Raw genomic sequence first — 25,165 nt, forward strand, 5'->3', positions numbered from 1 at the left:
GAAAGTGTGAATAACAGGAAGTAATAAGGGTTTTAGACAAATTTACACTCAGCTACTATATTATGCTTACAACTTCAGGTGTGTGAACCCTTTGATTTCAGCCTGAACTTAACCAATTGTTGGTGTTTAGGGGAATGACTCTAAATTCTGCCAATATAAATTGAGAATTTCTTCTTCGTTATCACATAGAGTTACATGAGATCTTCAACACAGAAGCAGGCCATTTGACCTCCATGTGTATACTCCATGTGTCTCCAGCCACCCTACTTCATCTCACTCTATCACCATATCCTCCTATTCCTTTCAACCTCGAGCTGCCTTTCAAATTCACTTCAACAAGTCCTTGTGGTGGTGCAATGGTGGTGGGGCGGCACGGTAGCACAGTGGTTAGCACTGCTGCTTCACAGCTCCAGGGACCTGGGTTCGATTCCCGGCTTGGGTCACTGTCTGTGTGGAATTTGCACATTCTCCTCGTGTCTGCGTGGGTTTCCTCCGGGTACTCCGGTTTCCTCCCACAGTCCAAAGATGTGCGGGTTAGGTTGATTGGCCATGCTAAAATTGCCCTTAGTGTCCTGGGATGTGTAGGTTAGAGGGATTAGTGGGGGGATATGGGGGTAGGGCCTGGGTGGGATTGTGGTCGGTGCAGACTCGATGGGCCGAATGGCCTCTTTCTGTGCTGTAGGGTTTCTAAGAAGATTTCTAAGATTTCTAAGACCTAACCATGTTGAAGTGTATACTCCATGTGTCTCCAGCCACCCTACTTCATCTCACTCTATCACCATATCCTCCTATTCCTTTCAACCTCGAGCTGCCTTTCAAATTCACTTCAACAAGTCCTTGTGGTGGTGCAATGGTGGTGGGATGGCACGGTGGCACAGTGGTTAGCACTGCTGCCCCACAGCGTCGGGGACTCAGGTTCGATTCCCAGCTTGGGTCACAATCTGAGTGGAGTCAGCACGTTGTCTCTGTGGGTTTCCTCTGGGTGATCCAGTTTCTTCCCACAGTCCAAAAGACTTGCTGGTTAGATGCATTGACCATGCTAAATTCTCCCTCAGTGTACCCGAACAGGCGCTGGAGTGTGGCGCCGAGGGGATTTTCACAGTAACTGCATTGCAGTGTTAAAGTCTACTTGTGACAATAATAAAATCCTACGGTGCAGCAGGAAGCTATTCAGCCCATCAAGTATGCACTGACCACAATCCCACCCAGGCCCTATCCCCATAACTCCTTGTATTTACCCTAGCTAGTCCCCCCTGACACTGAGGGGCAATTTAGCATGGCCAATCCACCTAACCCACACGTCTTTGAACTGATAATAAACTAAACATGTATTTTCTTAGCGTTGATGTAGGTAAATCACCTGATATTCCGTACATTTACGTTGACTTTGGAGGCCAGGTGAAGAATTACAAGCCCATCCAGGTAGTCACCGCTTGTAGCTTGGACATCTACAACTTCCCATTTGATGTCCAGAACTGTACATTCACATTCACAAGCTGGCTACACAACAGTAAGTAACAGCGAAAGCTCAAAGAAACGTCTATTTTATTTGTTGTGCTTTTGGAAGAAAAATGGGAGTTTGAGTGAAAAGGACAGGGAGAGGGGGCAAGGGGGTGGGGGCTGGTAGGGGGGCGGGGGGGGGGGAATATTTTTGACCTCAATTGAGAAAAAAGAGATGACAATGGGTGTTGATTCAATGTTGGACAGAGTAAAAATCTTCATGGTTCTAAATGTATCATGACTCTTGCCTCTGCCAGAGGGCCATAGAATCATAGAGGTTTACAGCGTGGAAACAGGGCCTTCCACCCAACTTGTCCATACCGCCCAGTTTTTACCATTAAGCTAGTCCCAATTGCCCATATTTGGCCCATATCCCTCTATACCCATCTTACTCATGTAACTATCTAAATGTTTTTTAAAGGACAATATTGTACCAATGTCTACTACTGCCTCTGGCAGCTTGTTCCAGTCACTCACCAAGGCTATTGAAGTTAAAATTCCAGGACCCCGGCGAAGTTTGGTACTTCTGTGAACCTTTAGCTGAAAACATTGTTAAAAGACAGGCTGAGAATAGGAACAGTAACGATACCAAAGACCAGGAAAGACCATTCAGCCCATTGACCTTAATCCCTTTTATACTGCAGTTCACCAATCTTGGCATGCAGCTTCTCTGATAGGTTACTACAAACATTTATCATATTATTATAATGTATTTAAGTTATCTTTTGATCATCTTACAACCAAGCCAATGTAACTATCATAGATTTTAAATTTCCTTGAAATCATTTAATTTAATTTCCTGACTCCCCAAAGCCTATCCATCATCTACAAGGCACAAGTCAGGAGTGTGATGGAATACTCCCCACTTGCCTGGATGGGTGCAGCTCCAACAACACTCAAGGAACTTGACACCATCCAGAACAAAGCAGCCCGCTTGATTGGCACCACACGCACAAACACCCACTCCCTCCACCACCGACGCATAGTAGCAGCAGTGTGTACTATCTACAAGATGCACTGCAGCAAATCACCAAAGACCCTTAGACAGCACCTTCCAAATCCATGACCACTTCTATCTAGAAGGACAAGGGCAGCAGTTGCATGGGAACACCACCACTGCAAGTTCCCCTCCAAGCTGCTCACCATCCTGACTTGGAAATATATCACCGTTCCTTTGCAGTCGCTGGGTCAAAATCCTGGAATTCCTTCCCTAACGGCATTGTGGGACAACCCACAGCACATGGACTGCAGCGATTCAAAAAGGCAGCTCACCACCACCTTCTCAAGGGCAACTAGGGATGGGCAACAGATGCTGGCCAGACAACGACGCCCATGTTCCATGAATGAATAAAAAGAAATTTAATGAACCAACTAGCAGTATTTCTCTTTCTCTCTCTTGCCTTTTGGCGGCCACCATTTCGAGTGCAGAATCCCTGCATAAAAAACCCAACTTCTGAACAAAATCAACAAATAAATAAAAACCAACATGCAGAACAATGCTAGTGAATTTGTTGATCTTTATATTCCATGTAAATGCCCTGCAAGCAACAGAATTATTGGTGCCAATGACCATGGTCTCCATTCAAATCAACCTTGCTGATGTTGACAAAGTAACAGGAAGATTTAATGGTCAGCACAAACCCTATGCTATCTATGGAGCTATCCATAAGGACGGCATGGTGGCACAGTGGTTAGCACTGCTGCCTCACAGCGCCAGGGACCCAGGTTCGATTCTTGGCTTGGGTTACTGACTATGTGGAGTTTGCACGTTCTCCCCGTGTCTGTGTGGGTTTCCTCCGGGTGCTCCAGTTTCCTCCCGCAGTCCAAAGACGTGGGGATTAGGTGCATTGGCCGTGCTAAATTCTCCCTCGGAGAACAGGCACCGGAGAGTGGCGACTAGGGGATTTTCACAGTAACGTCATTGCAGTGTTAATGCAAGCCTACTTGTGACTAATAAATAAACTTTAACTCTAAACTTTAGGATGGATGAATCAGTTGCTTGTATCTTGAGACTGGCTAAGAATGATGGCATTGTGGCCAAAACTGTCTAACAAGCTGAAGACTTGGGTTAGTCTTACTTTTCAGTAAGATTATGGGTTCACCTTATCTCCCACCAATTAATATTTTAAATGCTTTGAACCTGTTCCTTCTTTAATTAACTATCTTCTCTCTGAGGTACAAAGTTTAATTTTCTTTAATCATTTCTTCATAGTGTCGATTTTTTTATACTTTGGATTCCTTTAGCTGAGAAAATTATTCAATCACTTCTTTGACCCATTCAATTAATGAAAGCGAATGGGATAAGGGGCTCAGAAATAATGGGGCGGCACAGTGGTTAGCACTGCTGCCTCACAGCGCCAGGGACCTGGGTTCAATTCTCGGCTCGGGTCACTGTCTGTGTGGAGTTTGCACATTCTCCTCGTGTCTGCGTGGGTTTCCTCCGGGTGCTCCGGTTTCCTCCCACAGTCCAAAGATGTGCGGGTTAGGTTGATTGGCCAGGTTAAAAAAAAAAAAAAATTGCCCCTTAGAGTCCTGGGATGCGTAGGTTAGAGGGATTAGCGGGTAAATATGTGGGGGTAGGGCCTGGGTGGGATTGTGGTCGGTGCAGACTCGATGGGCCGAATGGCCTCCTTCTGCACTGTAGGGTTTCTATAAAATTCTATAAAATTCCGGTCTTGGGTCACTGTCTGTGTGGAGTTTGCACATTCTTCCCTGCATGGGTTTCCTCCGGGTGCTCCGGTTTCCTCCCATAGTCCAAAGATGTGTGGGTTAGGTTGATTGGTCATGCTAAATTGACCCTCGTGTCAGGGGGATTTGCAGGGTAAATATGTGGGGTTGCGGGAGTAGGGCTTGGGTGGGATTGTGGTCGGTGCAGACACGATGGGCTGAATGGCCTCCTTCTGTATTGTAGGGGATTCTATGATTCTATGAAATGTCCACCATTAAAAAGTGCATGAAAATCAGTGCTAGAATATTGTTATGCCTATAGGTGTTACAGTATTCTTTATAAATATCACTACAGTTCTAGTGACACCATAGTGAGAGAACACTAATACTATAGTATTCTGCACTGTATGATTCTATGATTAAAGTCACAGATGCGCCAATGGCCAGAATTGGAGGAATGCCGAGATCTTTGTAGCAATGTAGGGCTGGGGGAAGTCACAGATACAGGGAGGGGCTCGGTCATAGGGGGATTCAAAAATAGGATGAGAGTGACAGCAACATTGGAAGAGCGTTTATTCCTTCAGGAACTAGGGAAAACAGAATGGTGCCAACAATTTTGTGTACTGCAGTTCAACCAATCACTAGATGATGTGGCTCAGAAGTCTAATGATGGTCAGCTTGCCTCTTGTGTCAACCAATGTGTTGGATGTGGGGCGGCACTTAGGGCAAAACTCACACAGCAAACAGTCTATTTTACAGAAAGCAAACCCTATTTGCTCATAAAGCCAGGCTGTTTAAACCACAATCCACAGCAAATAGCCCACAGAGTTTATTTAAAAAGAGTCCCTGTAAACTGCAGCAAAATAGAACTCACAAGCAAAACTACAGCAACATCTCCTGATAAAAGCAGGGTTATTTCACCAGCCAAATCATAGAATCCCTACAGTGCAGAAGGAGGCTATTCGGCCCATCGAGTCTGCACTGATCACAGTCCCACCCAGGCCCTATTCCCGTCACCCCAAATATTTACCTTGCTAATCCCCCTGTCCTTAGGGTCAATTTAGCATGGCCAATCAACCTAACCCACACATCTTTGGACTGAGGGAGGAAACCGGAGCACCTGGAGGGAACCCACGCAGACACGGGGAGAATGTGCAAACTCCACACAGACAGTGATGCAACCCGGGAATCGAACCCGGGTCGCTGGCGCTGTGAGGCAGCAGTGCTAACCACTGTGTCACCACGCTGCCCAAATCGCGGTGGAGGATATTCAGACTGTAAAAAATCACATGTATCAAATCAATGAGTAGTTTTTTTTTGTTTATATATCCAATTCATTCCAATCAAAGTCCAATTCAGAGACTCAGCAAGTGAGACATTCCCGATCCAAGCTGACAAGACAGGCCTCTCACTTCCTGTCTTGGGCTTGATCCACACGATCCAAGCTGATTAGAGCAGGCACTGCATCCTCCCCAAGGCCCGATCTCATTTGCAACTTAGCCAAAAGGCCGAGATGCCACTTTAAAAAATTGCTTCAAATGAAGCCTCAGTGTAACCTCATGACTTCAACCAAGTGTAACTTACACTTGACCTTAGCCAAAAAGCCGGGAGTAATTTACAACAGGCGGGATTGATGACTCTCTGACTGGGAATGATGGTGCACTATGCAGTCAGACTATGTTATATGTATGATGTGGAGATGCCGGCGTTGGACTGGGGTAAACACAGTCAGAAGTCTCACAACACCAGGTTAAATCCAACAGGTTTATTTGGTAGCACAAGCCACTAGCTTTCAGAACGCTGCTCCTTCATCAGGTGAGTGGGAGTTCTGTTCACAAACAGGGCATATAAAGACACAAACTCAATTTACAAGATAATGGTTGGAATGCGAGTCTTTACAGGTAATCAAGTCTAAACGGTACAGACAATGTGAGTGGAGAGAGGGTTAAGCACAGGTTAAATAGATGTGTATTGTCTCCAGCCAGGACAGTTAGTGAGATTTTGCAAGCCCAGGCAAGTCGTGGAGGTTACAGATAGTGTGACATGAACTCAAGATCCCAGTTGAGGCCGTCCTCATGTGTGCAGAACTTGGCTATCAGTCTCTGCTCAGTGACTCTGCGCTGTCGTGTGTCGTGAAGGCCGCCTTGGAGAACGTTTATCCGAAGATCAGAGGCTGAATGCCCGTGACCGCTGAAGTGCTCCCCAACTGGAAGAGAACACTCTTGCCTGGTGATTGTCGAGCGGTGTTCATTCATCTGTTGTCGTAGCGTCTGCATGGTCTCCCCAATGTACCATGCCTCGGGACATCCTTTCCTGCAGCGTATCAGGTAGACACCGTTGGCCGAGTTACAAGTGTATGTACCGTGTACCTGGTGGATGGTGTTCTCACATGAGATGATGACATCCGTGTCAATGATCCGGCACGTCTTGCAATGGTTGCTGTGGCAGGGTTGTGTGGTGTCGTGGTCACTGTTCTCCTGAAGGCTGGGTAGTTTGCTGTGGATAATGGTCTGTTTGAGGTTGTGCGGTTGATTGAAGGCAAGAAGTGGGGGTGTGGGGATGGTCTTGGCGAGATGTTCGTCTTCATCAATGACATGTTGAAGGCTCGGAGAAGATGTCGTAGCTTCTCCGCTCTGGGGAAGTATTGGACGAGGCATGGTACATTTGGGAGACCATGCAGACGCTATGACAACGGGTGAATGAACACCGCTCGACAATCACCAGGCAAGAGTGTTCTCTTCCTGTTGGGGAACACTTCAGCAGTCACAGGCATTCGGCCTCTGATCTTCAGGTAAGCATTCTCCAATGCGGCCTTCACGACACACGACAACGCAGAGTCGCTGAGCAGAGACTGATAGCCAAGTTCCACACACATGAGGATGGCCTCAACCGGGATCTTGAGTTCATGTCACACTATCTGTAACCCCCACGACTTGCCTGGGCTTACAAAATCTCACTAACTGTCCTGTCTGGAGACAATACACATCTCTTTAACCTATGTTTAACCCTCTCTCCACTCACATTGTCTGTACCTTTAAGACTTGATTACATGTAAAGACTCGCATTCCAACCATTATTTTGTAAATTGAGTTTATGTCTTTATATGCCCTGTTTGTGAACAGAACTCCCACTCACCTGATGAAGGGGCAGCGCTCCGAAAGCTAGTGGCTTGTGCTACCAAATAAACCTGTTGGACTTTAACCTGGTGTTGTGAGACTTCTTACTATGTTATATGTAGGCATTGAAAGTGGCAAGGATCGAGTTCCTGGAGGCAGGTTTGAACAGAACAAATTCAGTGAGACAACCATACTTTTGCTGGGCACCATCTAGTGGTTGGTTTGAGAAAATTACTGGCAGATGATTTAATAGAATCATAGGATGGTTACAGCACAGAATGAGGCTCATCAGCCCATTCAGGCTGTGTCGGTTCTCTACAAGAAAAATGTAGCAGTCCCACTCCCTGCCCTTTCTCCTGAGCCTCATTTATATTTATTCCCCCCTTTGTTTTTGGAAGCCACGACTTAAGTTTAAGTTTATTTATTAGTATCACAAGTAAGCTTACACTAACACTGCAATGAAGTTACTGTGAAGAGCCCCTAGTTGCCACACTCCGGCGCCTGTTCGGATACACTGAGGGTGAATTTAGCATGGCCAATGCACCTAACCAGCACGTCTTTCGGACTGTGGGAGGAAACCAGAGCACCCGGAGGAAACCCACGGAGACACGGGGAGAACGTGCAGACTCCGCATAGACAGTGACCCAAGCTGGGAATCGAACGTGGATCCCTGGCGCTGTGAGGCAGCAATGCTAACCGCTGTGCCACCGTGCTGCCCCAGTTATGACTTAACTCTAATTAATGTGAATAGACTGAGGTCTTTTAATATCTAAATATCAGCAATCCCACCCAGGCCCTATCCCCATAACCCCATGGATTTACCCTACCTAGTCCCCCTGACGCTAAGGGGCAATTTAGCATGGTCAATCCATCTAACCCACATATCCTTGGACTGTTTCTCTTTATTTATTCTGCTGTTGGAATCATTGCGATTTCTCAAGGTGTCAGTGATTGAATGATGGAATGGGGAGAGTTATAGAACAAAGAGATCTAGGGGTACATAAGAACATAAGAACATAAGAAATAGGAGCAGGAGTAGGCCATCTAGCCCCTCGAGCCTGCCCCGCCATTCAATAAGATCATGGCTGATCTGACGTGGATCAGTACCACTTACCCGCCTGATCCCCATAACCCTTAATTCCCTTACCGATCAGGAATCCATCCATCCGCGCTTTAAACATATTCAGCGAGGTAGCCTCCACCACCTCAGTGGGCAGAGAATTCCAGAGATTCACCACCCTCTGGGAGAAGAAGTTCCTCCTCAACTCTGTCTTAAACCGACCCCCCTTTATTTTGAGGCTGTGTCCTCTAGTTTTAACTTCCTTACTAAGTGGAAAGAATCTCTCCGCCTCCACCCTATCCAGCCCCCGCATTATCTTATAAGTCTCCATAAGATCCCCCCTCATCCTTCTAAACTCCAACGAGTACAAACCCAATCTCCTCAGCCTCTCCTCATAATCCAAACCCCTCATCTCCGGTATCAACCTGGTGAACCTTCTCTGCACTCCCTCCAATGCCAATATATCCCTCCTCATATAAGGGGACCAATACTGCACACAGTATTCCAGCTGCGGCTGGTTCAGAGCTCCTTGAAAGTGGACTCACAGGTGGACAGAGTGGTGAAGAAGGCATTCAGCATGCTTGGTTTCATTGGTCAGAACATTGAATACAGGAGTTGGGACGTCTTGTTGAAGTTGTACAAGACATTGGTAAGGCAACACTTGGAATACCGTGTACAGTTTTGGTTACCCTATCATAGAAAGGATATTATTAAACTAGAAAGAGTGCAGAAAAGATTTACTGGGATGCTACCGGGACTTGATGGTTTGTGTTATAAGGAGAGGCTGGATAGACTGGGACTTTTTTCTCTGGAGCATAGAAGGTTGAGGGTGATCTTATAGAGGTCTATAAAATAATGAGGGACATAGATTAGCTAGATAGTCAATATCTTTTCCCAAAGGTAGAGGAGTCTAAAACTAGAGGGCATAGGTTTAAGGTGAGAGGGGAGAGATACAAAAGTGTCCAGAGGGGCAATTTTTTCACACAGAGGGTGGTGAGTGTCTGGAACAAGCTGCCAGAGGTAGTAGTAGAGGCGGGTACAATCTCTTTTAAAAAGCGTTTAGACAGCTACATGGGTAAGATGGGTATAGAGGGATATGGGCCAAATGCGGGCAATTGGGATTAGCTTAGGGGTTAAAAAAAAGGAGCGGCATGGACAAGTTGGGCTGAAGGGCCTGTTTCTATGCTGTAAACCTCTATGACTCTATGGCTTTATGATGTTTGGTCACGGGGCACACACCGAAATGGGGGAGCAGGGAGCTGTGGGCAAGAGATAGGGAAGTAAATTCATCCCAAAAACAAAACTTTGCAGGAGTGCAGGATTGTCTATATTGCAAAATAAAGTACAAAAGGAGAAGATGGTTATAGACAATTGAACCATTGGCTGGGATTTGCACCCCCCCCCACCCCACCCCCCCCCCCCCCCCCCCCCGCTCCCCACTTCCCCTCCCCCCCCCAACTCCCCACGATGTGTTTACTGGTGGCACAAAGGGCTCGCCCTTGGTCACTGGTGGGATCTTCCAGTCCCCACCAATGTCTACGGCATTTTGCGTGTCTCATCCATCCCACTGCCGGGGAACCCGTCATGGGAAGGGTCGCCTTCAGCAGGACTGGAAGATTCCACCAGCTGGAAGGGTCAGAATGTCTTGCCCATTCTATCTAATTCTGCTTTAATTAGATGACAGGACTGAACCAGATGTACTGACAGTGTGGAAAAAAAAGGAAGAGGTTATACCATTTTATTTTACAAAGTAACATATTAGATACAATGACCCCAACACAATAGATGGGGAAGTTTTAACATTAATTTCTTTTATGAAGATGATCATGACATATTGGGGCACAGAGTTAGCACTGCTGCCTCACAGCACCAGAGACCTGGGTTCGATTCCTGGCTTGGGTCACTGTCTGTGTGGAATCTGTACGTTCTCCCCGTGTCTGCATGGGTTTCCTCCGGGTGCTCCGAGTTCCTCCCACAGTCTGAAAGACATGCTGGTTAGATGCATTGGCCATGCTAAATTTTCCCTCAGTGTACCCGAACAGGCGCCGGAGTGTGGCGACTAGGGGATTTTCACAGTAACTTCATTGCAGTGTTAATGTAAGCCTACTTATGACACTAATACATAAACTTTACTGATGAGATTTGTTTGTTATTGAGGAGAATTTTTATATCATGTTATAGTTTATTTGCGATATTTATCGATTACATATTAATTTAATTCAATTATATTAGATTAGATGCATATCTCTTTTCTACTCCTAATCTGATTCTGCTGTTAAGTAATCACATCCACTGCACAACGTAAAGTTTCATCTCTTTACGCCAGCTTCACTAAACATGAGCAGGGGTTGAGGAATTTGGTCTGGCAGTACTCACAATTTTCACCAAAGAACATGGAGAAAGAACATCCATTTCTCTAACTCCTTTCAAACCCACAGGAAGTCCCAAAGTGCTTTCGAACCAATGGGGCACTTTGGAAACATGGTCACTGTAGTAATGTAGGAAATGCAGCAGTCAATTTATGCACATTCCTAATCATATTCAATATCAAAGTTCGCAATAAGTCCTTATCACACATTACTGATCGTGTCTTGGTCTACATTGGGCCTGGGTCTGGCAAAGCCTCGATTTACATTTCTCATCCTTTTTTCCAAATTCCTCCATGGCCTTGCCCCTTCCTCTGTCCGTGACTTCCTCCAGCCCGACACCTCTACACGATCTCTGCGATCCTCCAATTCTGGCTTCAAGCGCATCCCTGATTTTGATTGGTCTGCCATTAGTGGCCATTCTTCCAACAGCTTAGGCTGTGTGTTCTGGAATTCCTTCCCTAAATCTCTCCTCCTCACTAACTCCCTCTCCTTTTAGAAGCTTCTTAAAACTCACTCCTTCGACTGTGCTTTTGGTCACCTGCTCTGGTATCTCCTTTAGTGGTTCAGTTTGTTTGAAAATGGCTCTGTGAAGCAGCTTGGCACGTTTCACTAAATGGAGAGGCGCTACGTTAATTTTGTGTTGTTGTTGCTGTATTATTCTAAAATTGGATTGCAACCTGTCCAACCGCTTTGCTTCAATACTTTCAGTTCGAGATATTAATATCTCGCTGTGGCGATCACCGGAAGATGTGAAATACGACAGGAGCGTTTTCATGAACCAAGGCGAATGGGAGCTTCTTTATGTCGAAACCCACTTCAATGAATTTAACCTAGAAAGAGGGGTGTCTGAGGGCTACGCTGAAATGCAGTTTTTTGTAAGTCGCTTCTTACTTCACACTTTATGGTCTTTGTCAGGCTGTATGGTGACACCATCATCATAAGCTATGGAATTCGTGAAGCGTCCATATTTTTTAAGGGCGGCATGGTGGCAGGGACCCAGGTTCAATTCCCGACTTGGGTCCCCGTCTGTGTGGAATATCTTCCCATGTCTGTGTGGGTTTCCTCTGGATACTCTGGTTCCCTCCTACAGTCTGAAAGATGTGCTGGTTAGGTGTATTGGTCATGCTAAATTGCCCCTTAGTGGAGATTAGTGGTCTGTCTGTGTGGAGTTTGCATGTTCTTCCCGTGTCTACGTGGGTTTCCTCTGGATGCTCCGGTTTCTTCCCACACTCCAAAAACGTGCAGGTTAGGTGGATTGGCCATGCTAAATTGCCTCTTTGATGGATTAGTATTGGTAAACATGTGGGGTTTCAAGGACAGGGTTGGAGAGAGGGCCTGGGTAAGATACTCTGTCAGAGAGTTGGTGCAGACTCGATGGACCGAATGGCCTCCTTCTACACTGTAGGATTCTATGAAATGATGGTCTCTAATCTTTAGGCTATGTCTGCTGGCCCCAGAATCTACTCTCCAACCAATGGAAATAATTTCCTTCCATCTGCCCCATCAGTTCCTCTTAATGTTCTGAAAATGTAAATCAAATGTTTAAGTTTAAGTTTATTTATCAGTGTCACAAGTAGGCTCACATTAACACTGCAATGAAGTTACTGTGAAAATTCCCCAGTCGCCACACTCCAGCGCCTGTTCAGGTACACTGAGGGTGAATTTAGCATGGCCAATGCACCCTAACCAACAGATAGAATCATAGAGCCCCTACAGTGCAGAAGGAGGCCATTTAGCCCATCAAGCCTGCATCAACAACAGTCCCACCTAGGTCCTAGCCCCGTAACCCCACATATTTACCCTGCTAATCCCTCTAACCTACACATTCCGGAACACTAAGGGGCAATTTAGCATGGCCAATCAACCTAACCCATACATCTTTGGATTGCGGGAGGAAACTGGAGCACCCGGAGGAAACCCACACAGACACAGGGAGAACATGCAGACTCCACACAGACAGTGACCCAAGCCGAGAGTTGAACGTGGGTCCCTGGCGCTGTGCCACCGTGCCACCCCATTAACCCCTTAACATTCAAAATTCTAGGGATACAGCTCTAGTTTGTTTAATTACTCCTCATGATGAAACCAGCTATCATTCTGATAAACCTGCACTGCCGATATATCTTTCCTAAGATATAATGGCAAGATTTTAACACAGTACTCCGGGTGTGTCCAACTAGAGTGTGATGTATCTGCAGTGTAACTTCAGTCCAGGATATTTTCCTGACGATAATCTTCTCTTGCTTTATTTTAGCTGGTCATTCGAAGGCGTCCCCTGTTCTATGCAGTGAGTTTGCTGCTACCCAGTATCTTCCTGATGATCATGGACATCATCGGGTTTTATTTGCCTCCGGACAGCGGCGAGAGAGTTTCGTTTAAAATTACTCTTCTTCTAGGGTATTCCGTCTTTCTCATCATCGTGTCTGACACCCTTCCAGCTACAGCCATCGGCACTCCACTGATAGGTAAATGAACACATTCCCCGCTTCACTGCCTGCTCTTGTTTTGTGTCAGGTGTAGGTTTGGAACAAGTGAAACAATAATCTGTCATTTGCTTTCATAAAAATGAACTGCTTGCATGTTGGATTGTTTGAAGAGAAGCACAACATTGTACCTTGGAAAACTGACCGAGGCTGGAATTTTCTAGCACCCCCGTGGTAGGTTTTCGCAGGGCAGAGGCAGTTCGACATTGGCAGGGTCTTCCCATCCTGCCGAAATCAATGGCAATTTGCATGGCTCGCCTGTCTTGTTGCCGGGGGAACCCAAGGCAGGGGCCGAGTTTGGTGGGACTGGAAGCTCGCATTGGCAGGAAGAGCGGGAAAATCCCATCCGTAGAGTCATCACGGCACGGGAGGGATTCATTGAGTTGATGCCAGCTCTCTGTAGAGCAATCCAGCCAATCCCATTCCCTCACTGTATGAACATGGTCCTGCAAGATTGTTCCCTTCAGGAACCCATCTTATTTCCGTTTCAAACCATCCATCATTTTTGAGTTAGAAAGAACCAGATGTTGGTACAGACCTGTCCTTGCTTTCTCCTGCTCTCTGATCCATAGAATCCCTGCAGTACAGAAGGAGGCCATTCGACCCATCAAGCCTGCACAACAACAATCCCACCCAGGCCCTATCCCCGTAACTCCACGTATTTACCCTACTGATTCCCCTGACACTAAGAGGCAATTTAGCATGGCATTTTAACCTAACCTGCACATCTTTGGAGCGTGGGAGGAAACCAAAGCAGACACGGGGAGAACGTGCAAACTCCAGACAGACAGTGACCCAAGCCGGGAATCGAACCCAAGTCCTTGGAATTGTGAGGCAGCAGTGCTAACCATTGTGCCACCGTGGAGCCCATGATTAAATTAGCAGTGTCTCCTTAAGAAATTAACTTGAAACCAAACAAACTGAGTATCAATGTCTTGGGCACTGCCACTGCAAAGCTGGCTGCACATGGCATCATCACCATCTCACCCAAATATGATTACGTAATTCGCCTATCAGTCAGGCCTGGCGGATGCACTGCTGTAAATGACTGGTACCAATTTTATTTATATAATTTGTATTTGCCCACTCACTGCATTTAACTGGTGAAATCACCTTTCTTTTACCAGGAGGTGGAGCTGCAGTTACAGTCATGAGTTGTGGTTGCTGTCATTCACACAAATTCTTTTCAAGTAGATTCTGTAGACTGTTTGCTGCATTATGCTGCATTATATTTAGATTAAATCCTCAGGCTGAGTCAATGGGTATTGTTTTGACTGATGTCATATGACACACGGGCAGCGCGGTGGCTCAATGGTTGGCACTGCTGCCTCACAGCGCCAGGGACCCGGGTTCAATTCCTGGCTCAGGTCACTGTCTGTGCGGAGTTTGCACGTTCTCCCCGTGTCTGCGTGGATTTCCTCCGGGTGCTCCGGTTTCCTCCCACAGTCCGAAAGACATGCCGGTTAGATGCATTGGCCGTGCTAAATTCTCCCTCAGTGTACCCGAACAGGCGCCGGAGTGTGGCGACTAGGGGATTATCACAGTAATTTCATTCAGTGTCAATGTAAGCCTACTTGTGACACTAATAAAAAACTTTAAATTCTGCCTCCAACTCATTGACTGCCACAATGGTGTCTCAGGTCACCTGTTCGAGAGTTTAACTTTGTATTTAGGTAACAATTATTTCAGTAACCAAATCCTATTCTTTGTCTGCATTCACGCCCCCATTTCTCCTCAGGTGTGTATTTTGTGGTCTGCATGGCTCTGCTAGTGATTAGCCTGACTGAGACCATTCTAATCGTGCGCCTGGTACACAAACAGGACCTCCAGCCACACGTGCCAGAGTGGGTGAAGCGTCTGGTTCTGGACAAAGCCACGATCTTGCTCTGTCTCCGTGACAAGAAGCAATTCCATTCCACAGGTCAGCACAGTGAAATACCGGATAGTCCCAGGGACAGGAAGGGCAGCACAGGTAGGTGAATGAATCCCAGGCCAAACAAGATTAAAACTGAGTACACCTGAGTTTGTAATCACACCTGTGCAGAAGGGAAACGGCACGCAGGGGAAGACTAACAGATCCATCAAAACATATTTCTGCATTTTGACGGTTGGTGCAAATGTTGAGGCACCCTGGGGTGCAATATAAATGGAAGTTCTTTTTATTTAGACATTGCACAAAATGGGCGGCAAGGTGGCACAGTGGTTAGCACTGCTGCCTCACAGCGCCAGGGACCCGGGTTCAATTCCAACCTTGGGTGACTGTGCGGAGTCTGCACGTTCTCCGTGGGTTTCCTCCGGGTGCTCCAGTTTCCTCCCACAGTACTAAGATGTGTGGGTTAGGTGGATTGGCCATGTTAAACTGCTCCTTAGTATCACAAAGGTTTACAGCATGAAAACAGGCCCTTCAGCCCAACTTGTTCCTGCTGCCCAATTTTTACCACTAAGTTATTCTCAATTGCCCACGTTTGGCCCATATCCCCCTATACCCATCTTACCCATGTAACTGTCTAAAGTTTTAAAGTTTTTTTATTAGTGTTACAAGTAGGCTTACATTAAGACTGCAATGAAGTTACTGTGAAAATCCCCTAGTTGCCACACTCTGGCACCTGTTCGGGTACAATGAAGGAGAATTTGGCATGGCCACACACCTAACTAGCACATCTTTCAGACTGTGGGAGGAAACCAGAGCACCCGGAGGAAACCCACGCAGTCACAGGGAGAACATACAGACTCCACACAGACAGTGACCCAAACTGGGAATCAAGTCAGAATTGTACCCGCCTCTACTACTACCTCTGGCAGCTCGTTCCAGACACTCACCAACCTCCGTGTGAAAAAACTGCCCTCTGGGCCCGTTTGTATCTCTCCCCTCTCACCTTAAACCTATAGAACATAGAACAGTACAGCACAGAACAGGCCCCTCGGCCCACGATGTTGTGCCGAGCTTTATCTGAAACCAAGATCAAGCTATCCCACTCCCTATCATCCTGGTGTGCTCCATGTGCCTATCCAATAACCGCTTAAATGTTCCTAAAGTGTCTGACTCCACTATCACTGCAGGCAGTCCATTCCACACCCCAACCACCCTCTGCATAAAGAACCTACCTCTGATATCCTTCCTATATCTCCCACCACGAACCCTATAGTTATGCCCCCTTGTAATAGCTCCATCCACCCGAGGAAATAGTCTTTGAACGTTCACTCTATCTATCCCCTTCATCATTTTATAAACCTCTATTTGGTCTCCCCTCAGCCTCCTCCGCTCCAGAGAGAACAGCCCTAGCTCCCTCAACCTTTCCTCATAAGACCTACCCTCCAAACCAGGCAGCATCCTGGTAAATCTCCTCTGCACTCTTTCCAGCGCTTCCACATCCTTCTTATAGTGAGGTGACCAGAACTGCACACAATATTCCAAATGTGGTCTCACCAAGGTCCTGTACAGTTGCAGCATAACCCCACGGCTCTTAAACTCCAACCCCCTGTTAATAAAAGCTAACACACTATAGGCCTTCTTCACAGCTCTATCCACTTGACTGGCAACCTTTAGAGATCTGTGGATATAGACCCCAAGATCTCTCTGTTCCTCCACAGTCTTCAGAACCCTACCTTTGACCCTGTAATCCACATTTAAATTAGTCCTACCAAAATGAATCACCTCACATTTATCAGGGTTAAACTCCATTTGCCATTTTTCAGCCCAGCTTTGCATCCTATCTATGTCTCTTTGCAGCCTACAACAGCCCTCCACCTCATCCACTACTCCACCAATCTTGGTGTCATCAGCAAATTTACTGATCCACCCTTCAGCCCCCTCCTCTAAGTCATTAATAAAAATCACAAAGAGCAGAGGACCAAGCACTGATCCCTCCGGCACTCCGCTAGCAACCTGCCTCCAATCCGAAAATTTTCCATCGACCACCACCCTCTGTCTTCGATCAGACAGCCAGTTACCTATCCAATCGGCCAACTTTCCCTCTATCCCACACCTCCTCACTTTCATCATAAGCCGACCATGGGGGACCTTATCAAACGCCTTACTAAAATCCATGTATATGACATCAACTGCCCTACCTTCATCAACACACTTAGTTACCTCCTCAAAAAATTCTATCAAATTTGTGAGGCACGACTTGCCCTTCACGAATCCGTGCTGACCATCCCGGATTAATCCGCATCTTTCTAAATGGTCGTAAATCCCATCTCTAAGGACCTTTTCCATCAATTTACCAACCACCGAAGTAAGACTAACCGGTCTATAATTACCAAGATAATTTCTATTCCCTTTCTTAAACAGAGGAACAACATTCACCATTCTCCAGTCCTCTGGCACCATCCCCGTGGACAGCGAGGACCCAAAGATCAAAGCCAAAGGCTCTGCAATCTCATCCCTTGCCTCCCAAAGAATCCTAGGATACATTTCATCAGGCCCAGGGGACTTATCGACCTTCAGTTTATTCAAAACTGCCAGGACATCCTCCCTCCGAACATCTATTTCCTCCAGCCTATTAGCCTGTAACACCTTCTCTTCCTCAAAAACATGGCCCCTCTCCTTGGTGAACACTGAAGAAAAGTATTCATTCATCACCTCGCCTATCTTTACTGACTCCATACACAAGTTCCCACTACTGTCCTTGACCGGCCCTAACCTCACCCTGGTCATTCTTTTATTCCTCACATAAGAGTAAAAAGCCTTGGGGTTTTCCTTGATCTGAGCCGCCAAGGACTTCTCGTGTCCCCTCCTAGCTCTCCTAAGCCCCTTTTTCAGCTCATTCCTTGCTAACTTGTAACCCTCAATCGAGCCATCTGAACCTTGTTTCCGCATCCTTACATAAGCTTCCCTCTTCCTTTTCACAAGACATTCCACCTCTTTCGTGAACCATGGTTCCCTCACTCGGCCATTTCCTCCCTGCCTGACAGGGACATACCTATCAAGGACATCCAGTATTTGTTCCTTGAAAAAGTTCCACTTCTCATTAGTTCCTTTCTCTGACAGTTTCTGTTCCCAACTTATGACCCCTATTTCTTGCCTAATCGCATCATAATTACCTCTCCCCCAATTGTAAACCTTGCCCTGCCGTACGGCCCTATCCCTCTCCATTGCAATAACAAAAGACACCGAATTGTGGTCACTATCTCCAAAGTGCTCTCCCACAACCAAATCTAACACTTGGCCCGGTTCATTTCCCAGTACCAAATCCAATGTGGCCTCACCTCTTGTCGGCCTATCCACATATTGTGTCAGGAAACCCTCCTGCACACACTGCACAAAAACTGCCCCATCCGAACTATTTGACCTACAAAGGTTCCAATCAATATTTGGAAAGTTAAAGTCCCCCATGACAACTACCCTGTGACCCCCACACATATCCATAATCTGCTTAGCAATTTCTTCCTCCACATCTCTATTACTATTTGGGGGCCTATAGTAAACTCCTAACAACGTGACCGCTCCTTTCCTATTTCTAACCTCAGCCCATATTACCTCAGTGCCCTCTAGTTTTAAACTCCCCTACCTTCAAGGAAAGTTATTGACTATCGAGCTGATCTATTCCCCTCATTATTTTATAGACCTCTATAGGATCGCCCGTAAGTCCCAGTCTATTCAGCCTCTCCTTGTAACTCAAACCATCAAGTCCCGGTAGCATCCTAGTAAATATTTTCTGCACTCTTTCTAGTTTAATAATATCCTTTCTATAATAGGGTCACCAGAACTGTATACAGTATTCCAAGTGTGGCCTTACCAATGTCTTGTACAACTTCAACAAGACATTCCAACTCCTGTATTCAGTGTTCTGACCAATGGAATCAAGCATACCGAGTGCCTTCTTCACTACCCTGTCCACCTGTGACTCCACTTTCAAGGAGCTATGAACCTGTATCCGTAGATCTCTTTGTTCTATAACTTTCCCCAATACCCTACCATTAACTGACTAAGTTCTGCCCTGGTTCGATCTACCAAAATGCATCACCTCGCATTTATCTAAATTAAACCCCATCTGCTATTCGTCAGCCCACTGGCCCAATTGATCAAGATCAATCCTGGATAACCTTTTTCACTGTCCACTATGCCACCAATCTTGGTGTCATCTGAAAACTTACTAACCATGCCCCGTAAGTCCTCAAGCAAGTCATTAATGTAACTAACAAATAACAGTGGACCCAGCACTGATCCCTGAGGCACACCGCTGGTCACAGGCCTCCAGTTTGAAAAACAACCCTCCACAACCACCCTCTGTCTTCTGTCACCAAGCCAATTTTGTATCCAATTGCCTACCACACCCTGGATCCCATGAGATTTAACCTTCTGCAAAACCTACCATGTGGTACCTTGTCAAAGGCCTTGCTAAAGTCCACGTAGACAACGTCAACTGCACTGCCCTCATCTACCTTCTTGGTTACCTCTTGAAAAACCTCAATCAAATTCATGAGACATGATTTTCCACTCACAAAGCCGTGCTGACTGTCCCTAATCAGTATTTGCCCCTCTAAATGCTGGTGGATCCTGAATCCCAGAATACCTTCTCACAACTTACCCACTACAGACGTTAGGTTCACCAGCCTGTGGTTCCCAGGCTATTCCCTGCAGCCCTTCTTAAACAAAGAAGGGGGACTAGCAGGGTAAATACGTGGGGTTACGGGGATAGGGTCTGGGTGGGATTGTTGTCGGTGCAGGTTCGATGGACTGAATGGCCTCCTTCTGCACTGTAGGGATTCTACATAGAAAGAATCTACATAAAAATGGAAGCAGCAATATAAATGAAAGCCTTTCCTTTCTTCATTTGATGGTTTTGACTGATGGGTGACTAGGATTAGAAACTCACTTGCAGATTGGGTATTTCTGAGGTACACTGGGTTAGATTTTACGGCCTTGCTCGGACCCGAACGGAAGTTTCCACACAAGGTCAATGGAGAGTTCCATTGTTAGACCCTCACCTGCCCAGAATCGGAGCGGGCGAGGTGGGTAGAGTTCCAGCCATTATGTCACCATCCCTGAGCTACCTGACTGTGGACACCTGGAAATTCTCCCGGCAGCTGCATAATGCCTTTAACGTAGCAAACCGGCCCAAGACACTTCACAGGATTGTTATCAAACACAAATTTGACTCCCATTCACATAATGAGATATTAGAAAAGTCAACTCATAGAGGTTTACAGCATGGAAACAGGCCCTTCAGCCCAACTTGTCCATGCCGCCCTTTTTTTTTCAACCCCTAAACTAGTCCCAATTGCCCGCATTTGGCCCATATCCCTCTATTCCCAGCTTACTCATGTAACTGTCTAAATGCTTTTTAAAAGACAAAATTGTACCCGCCTCTACTACTACCTCTGGTAGCTTGTTCCAGACACTCGCCACTCTCTGTGTGAAAAAATTGCCCCTCTGGACTGTTTTGTATCTCTCCCCTCTCACCTTAAACTTATGGCCTCTAGCTTTAGACTCCCCTACCTTTGGGGAAAGATATTGACTATCTAGCTGATCTAGGCCCCTCATTATTTTATAGACCTCTGTAAAATCACCCCTCAGCCTCCTACGCTCCAGAGAAAAAAGTCCCAGTCTATCCAGCTTCTCCTTATAACTCAAACCATCAAGTCCCGGTAGCATCCTAGTAAATCCTTTCTGCACTCTTTCCAGAAACTCATTAAAAGAGATAGGCTTCAAGGAACATCTCAAAGAGGGGCAGTGAGGAGGGGAGATTTAGGGAGGGAATTCCAGTGCTTAGGGTGAAGGTAGCTGAAGGCATGGCCACCGATGGCTGAATGATTGCATCAGGAATGTGTAAGAGATCAGAATTGGAAGAGTGCAAGGATCTTTGAGGGTTAGGAGCATAGGAGCAGGCACTGACCATTCAGCCCATCTGGCCTGCTCTGTCATTCAATGAAATCAGAGGATCATAGAAGAATCATAGAATCCCTACAGTACAGAAGCAGGCCATTCGACCCATCGAGTCTGCACCGACCACAATCCCACCCAGGCCCTATTCCTGTGACCCCACACATTTATCCTGCTAATCCCCCTGACACTCAGGGTTTAAAGTTTAAAATTTAAAGTTTATTTATTGGTATCACAAGTAGTCTTACATTAACACTGCAATGAAATTACTGTGAAAATCCCCTAGTCGCTACACTCTGGCGCCTGTTCGGGTACACTGAGGGAGAATTTAGCACGGACAATGCACCTAACCAGCACGTCTTTCGGAGGAAACCGGAGCACCCGGAGGAAACTCACGCAGACACAGGAAGAACATGCAAACTCCACACAGACAATGACCCAAGCCAGGAATCGAACCCAGGTCCCTGACAGTGTGAGGCAGCAGTGCTAACCTCTGTGCCACTGTGCTGCCCCAATGGGTCAATTTAGCATGGCCAATCAAACTAACCCGCACATCTTTGGAGTGTGGGAGGAAACCGGAGCACCCGGAGGAAACCCACGCAGACACGGGGAGAAAATGCAAACTCCACACAGACAGTGATCCGAGGCCAGAATTGAACCTGGGTCCCTGGCGCTGTGAGGCAGCGGTGCTAACCACTGTGCCACCATACCGCCCATGGCTGATCATCCATCTCAATGCCACTTTCCTGCACTATCCCCATATCCCTTAACATCATTAATCTCCAGAAATCTATTTCTGTCTGGAACACACTCAATGATTGAGCTTCCACAGCCCACTGGGTAGAGAATTCCTAAGATTCACCACCTGTGAGTGAAGACATTCCTCATCATCTCAGTGTTAAATGACCTGCCCCTTATTCTGAGATTGTGTCACCTGGATCTAGACTCCCCAGCCAGGGAAAACATCCTGTCCACGTCTAAGATCAGCTAAGGTTACAGAGATCAGGAGGGTTGTGGCCATACAGAGATTTGAAACAAAGAAACCGTGTGTTTTTTAATCTCTACCTTGACCTGAATAATCAGAAGCTTTTTCCCAGGGTCAATTACTTATGGGCACAGGTTTAAGGTGCGAGGGGCAAGGTTTAAAGGAGATGTACGAGGCAAGTTTTTTACACAGAGTGTGGTGGGTGCCTGGAACTCGCTGCCGGGGGAGGTAGTGGAAGCGGATACGATGGTGACTTTTAAGGGGCGTCTTGGCAAATATATGAATAGGATGGGAATAGAGGGATATGGTCCACGGAAGGGTACAGGGTTTTAGTTCAGAGGGACAGCATAGTTGGCGCAGGCTTGGAGGGCTGAAGGGCCTGTTCCTGTGCTGTAATTTTCTTTGTTCTTTGTTCTTGACAGTGCAACTGAATCACTTCACCTGCGAGAATGGGGTGGATTGCGAGAAACCAGTTGGCTCCAGCTTGCCTCAAGCAGACTCGCCCCTCACAGTGAACAACATCCTGCATGAGATCTCAGCCATTCGCCAGTTTCTGGAGAAGCGGGATGAGTACAGAGATATCGCCAAGGAGTGGCTGCAGGTCGGGTACGTTTTGGATGTTCTCCTCTTCCGCGTGTACCTGGTGGCTGTCCTGGCCTATGGGATCAGCTTGGGCACTCTGTGGTCCATCTGGCAATACTCTTGAGTCAACAAGGCAACAGGGCACCTGCCTCCACCTAATGTGCAGAGTGTACTTTGTATCATTTTGTTCTAGATTCATGGAGGTTTACAGCATGGAAACAGGTCCTTCAGCCCAACTTGTCCATGCCGCCCAGTTTTTACCACTAAGCTAATCCCAATTACCCGCGTTTGGCCCATATCCCTCTATACCCATCTTACCCATGTAACTGTTTAAATGCTTTTTAAAAGACAAAATTGTACCCGCCTCTACTACTACCTCTGGCAGCTTGTTCCAGACACTCACCATCCTCTGTGTGAAATAATTGCCCCTCTGGACACTTTTGTATCTCTCCCCTCTCACCTTAAACCCATGCCCTCTGGTTTTAGACACCCCTGCCTTTGGGAAAAGATGTTGACTATCTACCTTATCTATGCCCCTTATTACTTCATGGACCTCCATAGGATCACCCCTAAGCCTCCTACATCCAGAGAAAAAGTCCCAGTTTATCCAGCCTCTCTTTATAACTCAAATCATCAAGTCCCGGTAACATCCTAGTAAATATTTTCTGCACCCTTCCTAGTTAAATAATATCCTTTCTATAATAGGGTGTCCAGAACTGTACACAGTATTCCAAGTGTGGCCTTACCAATGTCTTGTACAACTTCAATAAGACGGCCCAACGCCTGTATTCAATGTTCTGACCAATGAAACCAAGCATGGTGAATGGCTTCTTCACCACCCTGTCCATCTGTGATTCCATTTTCAAGGAGCTCCTGAACCTGTACTCCTAGATCACTTTATTGTATAACTCTCCCCAACGCCCGACCATTAACTAGTCGGTCCTGCCCCGATTCGATCTACCAAAATGCATCACCTCACATTTATCTAAATTAAACTCATCTGCCATTCACCAGCCTATTGGCTCAGTTGATCAAGATCCCGTTGCAATCCTAGATAACCTTCTTCACTGTCCACTATGCCACCAATCTTGTTGTATCAAGTTGACGGCCATTCAGTCCAACAGGCCTATGCTAGCTCCAGACAAACATGCTTCCATCCCTCTTCATCTGATCCTGTCAGTGTAACCTTTCATTCTGTTCTTCCTCGTGCGCTTTCCCTGAAGTAAATCTATAATCTTCTGTAAAATACCAAAACTATTTTCTGTGGTCACATATACACACATGGAGAGTTACTCATTTTTTTTATTTGTGGAACATGGGCATCGCTGGTTGGCCAGAATTTATTGCCCATCCCTAGTTGCCTGAGGGCAGTTGAGAGTCAACCACATTGCTGTGGCTCTGGAATCCCACATAGGCCAGATCGGGTAAGGACGGCAGATTTCCTTCTTTAAAGGACATTAGTGAACCAGATGGGTTTTACGGTTTCATGGTCACCATTAGACTCTTAATTCCAGATTATTTTTATTGAATTCAGATTCCACCACCTGCTGTGGTGGGATTCAAACCCGGGACCCCAGAACATTAGTGGAGTTTCTGGATTAATAGCCACTGCCTCCCCTACTCAACTTGTGTTTTGGGGGAGGGAGGAATTTAACTTATGCCTCTGCCACCATTGTGAAGTTCTTGGGACAGGAATGGTTACATATTCAGACGGAAACATTTAGAATTGGAACTACACAAGCTGTTAAACACAAATCCTTATTATGTCTTCCTAGTGGACTCCCACTGCTGGTATATGTGTGTACAGTAGCTTCAAATGGACAAAACACGCAAATTGCAATTTTAAACACACCACACCTGGAGAAACTAGCACAATCAGAACAGCACACTAATAGAATGAAAAGTAAATCTGATCATATCAATTTCCTACCCAGCCTGCCGCTCATCATTCGCAAGTTATAGCCCATCTGAATGAGTCATTGTGCGCAAGGGAGAAGAGTTCCTTTGGTCACTGTGATGACCCAGCTATAGGGAATCAGACAGGATTGGGAGCAGAGCTTGCTTCACACTTTGTCTGATTTTTATTTTCTCTTAAAGCCTCAGAGCAACATTAAGCAGGATATAAAACAAATGCTCCATCCAGTTCCATCACATTTCTGAGGGGCAGGGCTGGTTAAAATGTTGGTGATATTATAGACCCAGTGGGAAAATCTTGCCTCTTCCCACCCTCTCTCCTTTAATATTACACATGACCCAAAATATAATTGACTCCCTCAGTTTGATTAGCACTCTGTGATGATCAACCCTCTTCTGAGCTTTCCCTTTGTGGCCCTCGTCTGCCAATACAGGAGCAAACAGTGGCATAGTGATAATATCACTGGACCAGAAGCACAGGCTAATAATCTGGGGTCACAAGTTCAAATCCCACCAGGGTAGCTGCTGGAATTTAAACTCAGTGAATAAATCTGGAATTGAAAACTAACTTGTAAGTTCATAACAACGATCACCAACTGTTGAACAATCCCTTTTGCTTCCCTAACATACTTTAGGGAAGGAAATCTGCTGTCCTTACCTG

General features: G+C 46.3%; 1 protein-coding gene across 1 annotated transcript in view; it reads left to right on the forward strand.

Annotated features, from left to right (window-relative positions):
- The window catches only part of htr3a (5-hydroxytryptamine (serotonin) receptor 3A), a 44,517-nt gene extending 21,803 nt beyond the window's left edge, over positions 1 to 22,714 (forward strand). Inside the window, exons 6-10 of the mRNA XM_078199156.1 lie at positions 1,341 to 1,510; positions 11,421 to 11,587; positions 12,967 to 13,177; positions 14,934 to 15,167; positions 22,431 to 22,714. Coding sequence (XP_078055282.1) covers positions 1,341 to 1,510; positions 11,421 to 11,587; positions 12,967 to 13,177; positions 14,934 to 15,167; positions 22,431 to 22,714 — 1,066 coding nt within the window. The remainder of the gene's footprint in view (positions 1 to 1,340; positions 1,511 to 11,420; positions 11,588 to 12,966; positions 13,178 to 14,933; positions 15,168 to 22,430) is intronic.
- Positions 22,715 to 25,165: the final 2,451 nt, after the last annotated feature.

Source organism: Mustelus asterias, chromosome 27 (assembly GCF_964213995.1).
Source record: "Mustelus asterias chromosome 27, sMusAst1.hap1.1, whole genome shotgun sequence".
Lineage (NCBI taxonomy): Eukaryota > Metazoa > Chordata > Chondrichthyes > Carcharhiniformes > Triakidae > Mustelus > Mustelus asterias.